This window comes from Tyto alba, unplaced genomic scaffold (assembly GCF_018691265.1).
Source record: "Tyto alba isolate M040663 unplaced genomic scaffold, T.alba_DEE_v4.0 Super-Scaffold_8, whole genome shotgun sequence".
Lineage (NCBI taxonomy): Eukaryota > Metazoa > Chordata > Aves > Strigiformes > Tytonidae > Tyto > Tyto alba.
In genome coordinates, this window is record NW_024881329.1 from 2,286,908 (window position 1) to 2,298,919 (window position 12,012).

At 37.2% G+C, this 12,012-nt stretch overlaps 1 protein-coding gene across 1 annotated transcript in view; it reads left to right on the forward strand.

The window, feature by feature from the left end:
- MUC2 (mucin 2, oligomeric mucus/gel-forming) overlaps positions 1–12,012 on the forward strand; it is a 51,703-nt gene extending 39,691 nt beyond the window's left edge. The window contains exons 36-53 of the mRNA XM_042784873.1: positions 468–642; positions 1,190–1,437; positions 2,527–2,710; positions 2,832–3,036; positions 3,663–3,841; positions 4,095–4,097; positions 4,424–4,493; positions 4,808–4,908; positions 5,073–5,104; positions 5,284–5,470; positions 6,079–6,183; positions 6,818–6,858; positions 7,502–7,624; positions 8,092–8,190; positions 8,859–8,987; positions 9,661–9,700; positions 9,992–10,121; positions 11,529–12,012. Of these exons, the coding sequence (XP_042640807.1) occupies positions 468–642; positions 1,190–1,437; positions 2,527–2,710; positions 2,832–3,036; positions 3,663–3,841; positions 4,095–4,097; positions 4,424–4,493; positions 4,808–4,908; positions 5,073–5,104; positions 5,284–5,470; positions 6,079–6,183; positions 6,818–6,858; positions 7,502–7,624; positions 8,092–8,190; positions 8,859–8,987; positions 9,661–9,700; positions 9,992–10,121; positions 11,529–11,784 (2,307 nt within the window). The 3' untranslated portion in view covers positions 11,785–12,012. The remainder of the gene's footprint in view (positions 1–467; positions 643–1,189; positions 1,438–2,526; positions 2,711–2,831; positions 3,037–3,662; positions 3,842–4,094; positions 4,098–4,423; positions 4,494–4,807; positions 4,909–5,072; positions 5,105–5,283; positions 5,471–6,078; positions 6,184–6,817; positions 6,859–7,501; positions 7,625–8,091; positions 8,191–8,858; positions 8,988–9,660; positions 9,701–9,991; positions 10,122–11,528) is intronic.

Sequence of the window (12,012 nt, forward strand, 5' to 3'; positions counted from 1 at the left end):
GACATTACTCCCCAAATAGCTTTATCTGTTAATCTGCGTAGTTTTACCTGATAATCTGTTCTAGGCATTCATGGAAAGGGATTGACCATATATTGATCACTGATAATGATCAGTGCCTTTCACTGTTGATTAGAGACGGAGTCTAGGTGATGAGATTAGATCAGACATCTAACTTTTAGATAGCTGAAACTAAAAATGGCAATTCCTACTTCAGGTTACTGTCTTGACTTTTATAAGTAGTGCTTTTCACTTAGCAGCTCTCTGTAGTGCTAGCTCATCTTGCAGGCCTTGATGGTGCTGACTGCTGCATTTCCTTCCCATTTTCAGAATTTTGGTGGGGAAAAAATTATCAATAAACATATGACATTTTAAAACTCTGCAAAAGTTATTTAGGCATAACTGTTGTCAGTCTGATTGCTTCATAAGGTCTCTCTCTCTTGCCCCTCCTCCTCTCTTTCCAACCACAGCCTGGCGAGTCATGGTGGCTCTGTGACTGTTATAAAGCAATATGTATAGAAGACAATATAATCCAGGTGGTTCCCATAATCTGTAATCCACCTCCTAAACCTATTTGTTCCAATGGGCTTTCTCCTGTGCAAGTCATTGATGAAGATGGATGCTGTTGGCACTGGGAGTGTGATTGTAAGTATATATTTTGCTGAATATTTTATCTCTGGTGAGAACAGTACTACTGTCAAGAGCAACAATATTTATCAGGGGACAAGTATCACACAAGACTATGACCCTCAGACTTCTAGCGTTGCTCTGTTTGGCATGTTTAATTGATTCTTTCTTGCTAATCAGGGGCTTTTATTTAAATTGCCATTATTTCTACATAATTATTGTATTAGTAGAATAAATTGACCTCCCAAGGCCAGATTTAAATGTCCAGGTGCAGACATCTACAGGCTAGAAGCCTACATGTAAATTATTTGTTCAGATTATTGGTAGAGGTATATCTAGGGTTCAGTTAATCCTATTCTTAGATGTCTATCAGAAATGTCAGATGAACTGTGCCCTGAAGGTGCCTGTTCTTCTTTATTATTAATGAGCTCTGGATAATGAGCTCATGCATTGACATATACACTTTAAAAATGTAAATGCTTAAATTTAGATGAGATTCGATTTGTATTCTGATCTGTTTCTGTATGTTGCCATAAGAAACTAACTTAACTGCATTTATTTGTAGGCTACTGCACTGGCTGGGGAGACCCACATTACATGACTTTTGATGGACTGTACTACAGCTATCAAGGGAATTGTACATACGTCCTTGTGGAGGAGATTGATAAGAAGGTTGACAACTTTGGTGTCTACATTGATAACTACCATTGTGATACACGGGATGTAGTGTCCTGTCCTCGAACGCTCATTGTGAGACACGAGACTCAGGAAGTGCGCATAGCAACAGTCAAACCAAATAGTCTACAAGTAGAGGTATTGGAGGATTTTTGATTTCTTGAATTTTAGGGGGAAAAAAAACAAAACAAAACAAAACTAAAAAGAAATCTACCTTTTAGAATTAATATGAGTTTGGATTATAAAATAGGACTGCTTTTTTGACTCTGAATATGGGGAAAAATTTCTACAACATCTTCCCTTCTTTATCTCAAATATTTGCAGTTCCTTATCTCTCCTAAATACACAGACATGGACAAATTACTAAGAGTTAAGGATCCAAAATAAATTCATTTATAATTAATATTAATGTAAGATAATAGATGTTGAATGGGAGGCTAAAATGTAAACTAAATATAACAATAAAGTACTGGGCTTAAGCATTTTTAAAATGTACCATTACTAGAGTTGATTGGTGTCATCTTTATAATTGTTCAGGGACACTTATGTGTTTATTTCATTGATAAACATGATGGCCTAGCTTTGGGGCTTCAAAATTGGGTGAGAAGTGTTTGTTTTTAGGCTTTTTGGGGGGTTTGTTATGTTTATTTTTGTACATTACTGTGTGGGAATATTACAAGTTAAGTTTCAGCATATTTATGAAAATTTGCAACATTTAGATCTCTTTTTTTATCTCTAAAGCAAGGAAATCTACCACTGTGGAGTAAAAATGGTAGTCTTAATTCCATAGGTATATCATGGCTACTGTATTTAAATAAATAATACAGATTTTGGCTTATTTCTTTCATTTAATTCTCCTATAAGCATGTTCCCTTTGTGTCAATAAAGTTAAAACAGTGTGCACTAGAAATTTAGAATTTTATATTGAATTTTCATGGTGTCTCCTCAATGCCATAGTCACTCTAATACATCTGTTGAGTGTTGGAATTTAGTTGGCTTAAACTCTGAATTTTATCCTAGTTTATCAGTGGCTTGTAGGCCTAATCTATGACTCAGAAAAGTTTGACTTTCCAGTAACATAAAAGAATCCAGAGGAATACTTATTACAAACTAAACCCACATTATTTGCCTTTACATTCTGTCTCCAATGCAAAGTAATGAACTGTCAGTTGTTTTCTAAAGGCAAACTAAATATATGTCTCTTTTCTGTTTTCTTTTATTTATTAGGTGACAGTAAACAGACAGACAGTGGCTCTGCCTTATAAAAAATTTGGCTTGAGCATCTATGAGTCAGGCATAAATCGTGTAGTGGAAATTCCTGAACTGAAAATGAATGTGACCTACAATGGCTTGTCCTTTTCTATCAGAATGCCCTACAGCCTGTTTGGCAACAATACTCAAGGACAGTGTGGTAAGACTTACCATTTTTGTACTCTCAGAAAACCACAACCAGGTAAATGACAGACCTGGCACAAAGATGAATGGAATTTGGTAACAAAACTGTAAGTTCTTTCTCCCCTTACCACTTTTAGGTACTTGCAATAACAACACTGCAGATGACTGCATGTTGCCAAATGGAAACATTGCACAAAACTGTGAAACCATGGCAGATCATTGGCAAGTTGTTGATCCCTCCAAACCACAGTGCTCTCCAGGCCTAATTCCTACAAAAACACCTACCACAACCCCAGTGCAGCCTTGCAAAGAATCTTTAATCTGCGAGCTTCTTTTGGGAAGGTAGACATTCCTCTGTGGCTTATAAGCCTTTGATCGTCAAATTAAGTGACAATTTTAAGGTTCATTTCTTAATAAGAAGTGTTTCTAACTATTGCTCCTTTTCCTGCAGCTTTGTGGGTTGCTTCCGTTCCTTTTACTGGTTCTAGATGTCCTTCTTTGCTGACAGTTTTCTTCCAACCCTCTGGAACCTTTTCTGATGTTCTCATGTTTTTCTCCACTCTCTGCCCTCCACTGTCCTATGCTCCTGGCTTTTCCCACACTAACTTAGCAGAAAACAGTCTAACTGCAGAGATATTAATTTTTAAAATGCTGTGTCAGAATTTAAAAAAAAAAAAAATCAACACACAATCTCTCTAGAAAAGTTGTTCATATTTACAGTTGATAATATTCATGTAGCTCCTGGACAGAAAATAATGGTGCCTGAGTGTTTTGCAGGTGAGGGAGAATGCTTTAAGATATGTTGAAGGGTTACAATCTAGATAAGTGCTCTTAGTAAAAATCTCTCACTAATACTCCTTGTTCACATCTCCTTAAGCACCACTATGGCCACATTAGAACATGTTAAGTACATTGAAGAATTTCTGGATTATTCAGTAACTAATAATGATAAATGTTTCTGTTTGTAGTGTGTTCGAGCCATGCCATGCCTTTGTCCAGCCTGAGAAGTACTATGCAGCCTGTGTTTTTGATAGCTGTGTACTTCCCAATTTAGACCTGGAATGCTCAAGTCTGCAGATCTATGCTGCCACCTGTGCTGATCAAAGTGTGTGCATTGACTGGAGAAGTCATACCAATGGTGTTTGCTGTAAGTATTTTGCCATTTATCTTGAACCATTAGGGAAGCTTATATGTAAGTGTTTTGGCAGCAATGTCCTAACAGTAAGTCATATTGCTTTCCGAGCAATGAAGACATCAATAAATCACAACGGCTCTTTTCCTTAAGTAATTTTACAGGTAACATTTTTTTAACAAAGGAAATTATAAATGAGTCTACAAAAATATACATCTATTGACTCTGCCAGAAATATCTGTATCAGTAGATACTTTTTTGTACACAGGCAGTTTTGTGTTTTGCAGACAACAGCAGATCACTTTGTATTTAGTGACCTATGCATTCATTTTCAGCTGTAGTAAGAAGAAGACAGAGGGTAGGAATACACTCCCCTTTGAGAACTTGTGCAAAAGAGACTGAAATTATGAAAAAAAAAAATGTAATCAAGATGTAGATTCTTGGCTTTATCTTAACACAGTATATGGTGCTCTATCTCTATGGCTAAATTGTATAAGATCGTTTCATTGAGACATGAGTCTGATACCTGTTTTTGTCATGGGGTTTTTATAGGGTAATGTTACTGATCTCTTCCTTCTTTTTATTCTCCCATTCCAGCTTATAAATGCCCCTCAGATAAAGAATACAGAGCATGTGGTCCTCTTAAAGAGGTAACCTGCAAATCAAGGTAAATAATTCCTTCCCTGTTATAGCTCATACAACTGCTCAGTCATATCTAATGCACAGGTGGAAGAGAGAAATCAACCTCCTGTCATGCCTTAAAATTGATGGTCAGATTTGGTACCACTGTTTTCTTCATCATAAATCTGTATGCCTGTACTGTTTATGTTGTTTATGCCAAACACAAACACTGACAATCCCGAAATGGCAAATGTGCAAATCATTTGCCCCTGTATCTTCAGTGAAAGGTTATTTGGCATAATCCTCCTCTGCATGCCTATGACAGTAATGGTGTTCCTCTGAACATTCTGTCTCATACAGTCAACAAAACGAAACTTCAACTAAACAAGTGGAAGGCTGTTTCTGTCCTAATGGAACAATGCTGTATGACTCTGGTGTGGATGTCTGTGTGAAAACCTGCGGTGAGTTTTACTGCTTCACTTGGATGCATATTTGTTTCCTTTTTGTTGCTTTCTTCTCATGTATGCAGCATGGATCTGACTGCATGCAGGACTTACACTACATATAGCAGTGATGTCTACTGTTGTATGAGTGGTAATGGAAATTTATTTTTATATTTTCACAGGCTGTGTTGGAGTGGATAAGATACCAAGAGAGGTATGCTGCCATACGCTTTTGTATTTCAAGTAGAGGCTGGGGGTGAGGACAGTGGTCTCCACTGGTGCAGTCTTGTTTTGTGTTCTCCCAACTTTTCATTCCTGTTTTTTTTTGTTTGTTTATTTGTTTGTTTTAAGTGGCAACCATGCAATCACTGACTTTATTTTCTTTAATGACAGTTTGGAGAAAAGTTTACAATAGATTGTCAGGACTGTATTTGCCTGGAAGGTGGAGAAGGTGGAAATGGCATTGTATGTGAGCCTCATGAATGTGCCAAACAAAATAAGACCACCTGTGATGAAGAAGGCTTCTATGAGGTTAATGAAGTCAATTCTGAAGACTTCTGCTGCCCCATTGTCACCTGCAGTAAGTTTATATTTTTATTTCTAATATTTCTATACCTTTAAGGAATACAAAGCAAAAGAGAACTGAACTAGTTTAGCACCAGAGACCTGCAGCACGGAGTCACAAAATAGTATCTTTCCTCATGCTTTTTAAAATCTGCTTGCCCAATGTTAAAGAAAATACATTTTAATATTGCAGTGACTCAGCATAACTGAATTCGCAATTACGCAACCCAGCATAACTGAATCTATAGTTCTTGAGTTCAGGACCACATTTTATTCAAGTAAAATGCAGATAGCTTCTGGAATTCTACATGGGTTTTTACTTCGTGGCAGTTGCCTACAACCTTGGAGAGAGTAAGTTGTCCACTACTTTTCTGTAAAGGATTGTGATATTTTTAATGCTTGATAATTACATAGTAGAAAAACTTTCATAAACTAGTGCAGTCCCCCAATCCAGTGCCTGGATTCACTAGGAAAAATGTGTTCTCATTCTGCAATTTGTTCCTTTGGAGAGGATCTGGACTGTTTCCTAGCAATGTAAAGTCTATGCTAAATGCTTTGATAGATGCTTATTTATAGTAGCTGTGATTTAGCACACTTTCTGGATATTTTTTTTTTTTTTTCCAGGATGCAATACAAGCTTGTGCACAACAAAAGCCCCTAAGTGTACACTGGGATTTGAAGTTCATTCTCATATTCCCAGTGGCCAGTGTTGTCCTGTGTACGAGTGTGGTAAGTCCCTTGTAAATACATTACAGTTATTAACATTATATATTACATAATTTAGCATCATATCTAGTAAGACTGTATGCAACAGACTATTGAAAGAGGTATTAAACACAGTTACATTCTGCAGATTGGTTACTATTAACATTAGTTACTACTGGTATGGTTATGACTGATGACTACAAAATCAAATATAGCCCAGGTGGCTCAAGTTCAATTTTCTGGTTGTAAGTACATGTAAGAACAGCTACAGAATTAACTGGGACTGTGGTCTCAGCTTAATCTAGAAAAATATCCCTGTAAGCATCTCCATCAGAAGACAGCTTTACAATGTCTGCTTTGTTCTTGGCAATTGAAACAAGGAACTAATTGTACCTGTGAAAGGGAGATTCCTGGCTGTGAACTGGACTGCATAAATTGGGCCAAATCTTCCTCCCTTTTTACACATGCAGTATTTGTTCTTATACTTTGTATACGTTATGTCTGCTACCAGAAATGGGGAATAACCAATATATTTGACGATATGCGTTGTGATTCATTGTGGACGAAATGAGTTTGACTAGAGTGGGGTAGAGTGGGGTGAAAACTTTTTTTTTTCTTTTTCCCCTATGTAACCACCTAACTCCTTGCTTGTTAACAGTTCCCAAGAGGGTTTGTGTACATCAGAATGCTGAGTTCTTGGTAAGTTCCTATTTCAATAGCCTCCTGAAAATGCTTTAAAAACCAGTTAGTATACTTTATCAGAAGTGCTATGAGGAGATTTATCTAGTGCAATCAATATTTTAGAAATTTTCAAATTCCTATCAGTTTCACAAAGCCTAAATCTTTTCTGAAAATTTGCTGTCTATGAAAGAGACTGAAGAGGTGTTTGTATGTCAGTATCAGAGAGAGATTTGGGTTTAGAGTTCAGTGTGCATGCATTTTAAAAAGTCAATCCACATATCTTGTCAGCATGTTATTGCAGTTTTAAGACTCTGCTTTCAAAAATGAAAAGATTTGTCAGTAAGTATTATTCTAGACGGACTTAGATTCCTGATAAATTCTGTTGGGTCTAGTAATTGTTTTATTGCAGATATTTGTATGACATCTATCTTTTTAATATCTGAGTTTATCATTGTTATATAGGACTTCAATAAAGATGCGTTGAATTAAATTCAATATTTTAAATGTTGTCTTCATAAATAGCTAGCCAAATAGCTATCCAATAGTCTTTATGATTGTTTCCTTTTCTATTGTTTGCTTTACAGATTTTTTGGAAACTAAGAAATGTGTCACATATGTCATATCTCATTAATATACGATTTTTTTTTCTTAAAATCTATAGCCTAATTCCTCAGTCTTTGTTGATAAATGTCACAATTGTTTCTGCACTAATGAAGTTAACATCAGCACTCAACTGAATATCATCTCATGTGAACATATTCCGTGCAACACATATTGTGAACCAGTAAGTGACAAACTTAAAACAAACAACCCCCCCCCAGCCTAGAATACCCACGTACGTGAAAAGCAGTTTGATCAGAGCGGTATAAGCAAAGGGCAGGAGCAGAAATTCAGAGTCCAACTCCAGTGTGGATACCAACTGCCTTTGAGCAAATCTATTGCGTGAAGCTTGACTGTGTAACTTCAGCATTCAGTTCACACTGAAAAGATTAAGTGGGAAATTTCTGTAAAGCACTTAATGGAGTGATTTTTAATTATTGGGAATATTTGTTGTAGTGCTTTAATTTATTCCATCCATAGCCTGCTTTTATTACAAACCTTCTGTTGGGTTGGAACACAAAAAGGCACAGAAAGGCACCAATCTAGAGTGCACTTTGAAGCATAATCAATTAATGGGTTAGTATGTTTTCATTTATTTCTCAAAATACATATATCATAGTGCTTTAATTTTTAATTAATTTTAATATCCAGGGATATGAGCATCGACCAGTGAAAGGTGAATGTTGTGGAAGATGTGTGCAGACTAAGTGTATTATACATACAGAAAACAATTCTCACCTCATCTTGAGTGTAAGTATGCTCTACAACTTATGTCTCTACTAAATTGTGAAGTTCTCCCTTTCAGTGGGGGAACATTTCCTTGTCAGAGATAAGGTTTAGTGTAAGTTTGCACCTGAAAGGTCAGAGGCTCACCTAAAACAAAGCCTATATACAATTTTTTGGCCTGAAGGAAGGACTCATTAAATGAAATTTTCTGGAAGGGTCTTCTTGGAATGGCAAATCCGGTACAGTTGGAAGAGTTTCTCTTGCAGTGGCTGCAAGCTTGGGCTTTTCTATATTATTTGACTTCTGTGTACTGAAAAACACTAGTAAAACCTGCATATGACACACTATTATTGTCCCTGTAGGGTGAAAGGTTAGGATTGTTCTTAATTACCATGTAACAGTTTAGCTTTCCCTAGGCAAAATTCATTGGCATGGATCATTTTCTTAATGACTCTAATGCATTCTAAATACTTTAGAGGGATTTTTCTTTTCCCATGGAAATCCCATGTGAAACTGAAGATTCTTTCCATGTATAACATACTGCAATACATGTAATAATCTGTATCCAAAACAGCTGTTAACCTAAAAATAATTGACTGGGAAACAAGAGGAAAATCATTGTCAGAGGACAGGAGAATTTCTGTTTGAGCTCCCTTCAGCTTTCCTTACTACATTTTGTATTTCACTTGCAGCCTGGAGAGTTTAAAAATGATCCTTACAACAACTGCACCATTTATAGCTGTGCAAATATCCACAACCAGCTTATTTCTTCCACATCTGAGATTACCTGCCCAGCATTCAATGAGGAAAGCTGCAAACCTGTAAGTAAATATGGAAAATGTACCCGCTACTCAATGCATAGATTACTTCAGTTTAGTTCAGCTACCTAACGAGACACAAAAGTAAAATTAAGCTCTGGTGACCTTTCACCAATGTTTCTCAGTCCCAAGGGCAAAAGTTTCTGCTGCATCCATGCACAGACCTATGGAGTATATAAAATAAGATACCTGGGTGAGAGTTCAAGGCTTATAATTGGCAGCTGTCTCTCAGTAGCCACGACACTGGTCACCTTGGAGATATAAAGTCCTCACTGATGGCTTTGTGTGGGGTCCTGTCTGAACAAGAACCATGTTTTTTTGTATGAGACAGAAACACAAGCTCCTCAGTCAGTAGGCTGCCTGTAACACCATGCATACTCCCCGTGCAAATACTGAAGCCTCTGAGAAAGCACTTTTTGTAATTGTTTCTGAGGGAGAACTGCATGATGTTAACTGTGACTTCCTTCAAAGCATTATCTTTATTTCCACAATCCCTTGTAAATTGATACATTTCAAGTCTGGAAGAGACAATTATCTCTGTTTATTCAGGTCAATGTTACAGTTTTTGCTGATTATTTCCAGCCATCAAGAAATTGCTTTCCTCAGTTATTGGCCTAACAGTCTCTTTAATACCAGGAAAGAAAATAATATTTTTCCTATTTCTTTGTTCTTTTAGGGAACTATTACATTCTTACCGAACGGTTGTTGCAAAACCTGTAAGTATGCTAGTGTACCTGAATCAACAACACAGAGAATTAATTTTCTTCTTAGATCAACCTATTTTCCAGCCATTGAGGCTGATATATTTGTATTTAAATAGATGCTTTTATACTTATGTTTGTTATTCCAAGCATTCACTGTCCAATCTCTTTGGGAAAGTATAAACTGAAGCGGAAAGACCAATTAAGACAACTCTTTGAGTGCACTATCGAAGCCCAGAGAGTGCTGAACTGCAAGGAAATTCTGGTGCTATTTCACTGAAAGTATTTTCTGATCTTTCCCTATAGGTGCACCTCTGGATAGTAACACACCATGCACTGTTCGTCAGAGAAAAGACTTTATTGTCCATAAGGGCTGCCGTTCTGTGGACAGAGTTGTCATGACTGAATGTGAAGGAACATGTGGAACCTTCTCACTGTAAGTAAACTGATCGGACAATGAGATTTGAATTCTGCTGGCACTGAGCTTGTTTACATAAAAGGAACAATAAATAGGTAGACTACAGAATGGTAGAAGACCTGAGACTATCAGCTCTCTAAATCATGGTGACAAAATCATAAAATCTGTGACTGAACAGTTGATTCATCCTAATACAGAGCAGAAAAGTGTATTCAATTGCCTTTGGATTCAGACAGCTATGATAAGGTCTATTCTCCCATTAAGAGCTGGCTTGTCTGTCATTTGTGTCAGATCACCTTGGCTAGAAATCATCACAAAAGAACATGAATTATTTCCTGAAATGGGAATGAGCCCAGAGAGTGGCCAGACCTGAAAAGCTGCTTCTTGATAATGAACACCTAAAATTAAGTACACATACATCTGTGAAAGATTCAGACACGCATGATTTTTATATAGCAAAGAAATTAGAAAACAAATTCTTTAGGGGTAGCGATAGTAGAGTAGTTTCACTGTACATTTTCCTCTGAAATGAATCTACAAGAAAGTGGCTATAAGAAAGTGGCTAGTAGGACACCTCGTACCGAGCTATTAAAACATTGGAAAAACATAATTTTAACTCCCCAATGAAACTGTCATTTGATGCCTATCACTTAATACGACACAGGGCACCTAACATGGGAGAAAACTGATCTTTAGTCTCTGACTGAACCCCAGTTAGCCAGGGGGTTTATTAGTATTTTGAAATACCTTATCATCTTAAGAGTCTTGCTGGGGTGGCCTCTGCACACAAATACAAGAAAAAGATGGCTCTTGACACAGTTTATAGCCTGATATTGCAGATTCTGCAAGTTAAGACTGGTGCTTGGGCGGTTGATGAGCACAATCTGCAAAAAAATACTTTGCTGTGAGATAGAAACAGAAAGAGATGATGTTTCACCTTCCAGTTAACACTGCCCAGTTTGGGATATGCACTTTGATTCATATGATGCAGTTGTAGCCCTGGTAGGCAACTGACTGATGTGATGCTATTGGAGATGGCATTGTAGCCACTTGTCTGTGCAGTTTTCTTATTCAGATCAGGGATTTGTCCCTAATTGTTGATCTGGTATATTTAACATCCATCAGCACTGGGATGATGAGAGGAATTTAGGGTAGATGGGCTCCTAGAACTCACCGGATCTTTTTACTAGGACTTCAATACTAATTGTTTTACCAGAAAAAAATATCTCAGCAAATGCAATGGATTTTAAAAGCATATTGTTAGAACCACTGATGTGTCAGATGAGCTTAGCACTTTCATTAGCCACAGCTGTGGCTCTGCTGCATATTATTCCAAGCTTCTCAGAGGAGTTCTGTGTCTAGTCTCACCCGCCCTGTGTGCTGGCTTCTGGCACTGAGTAACGTTGCCATTTTCAATGTTAACAGATACTCCGCTGAGGCCAATTCAATGGACCACAGCTGTTCCTGCTGCAGGGAATCAAGGACTACTGTGAGGAAAGTGAAACTGAAATGTCCCTCTGGGCATTCAATCTCCCATAAGTACATCTACGTGGAAAGCTGCAGCTGCCAAGACACGAGTTGCAGCAGATCAGGATCCAGTGAGTTGCAGAGCACAGAAGAAAATGACCACTTGAGCTCTCTGAACCGTATCAAGAGGGCCATCAGTTTAACATCAAAATGAAGAGGAAAAACCTATCAACATTCAACTAAAAGGACTATGCACCATTCCCATCATCCTTGACTGCTTTTGAACTTTGCTTTTCCCAGTTCCTGTATCCTGTTTGTTCTCTGATTGTTTTTAACAGTGCTCTATTTATTTGTGTACAAAATAAGAATACATATTTGTATTCTTCTAAGTGCACAGCCTTTTGGGTCCTTTTATAATCAGCTTATTTTCTCTGAATGATTA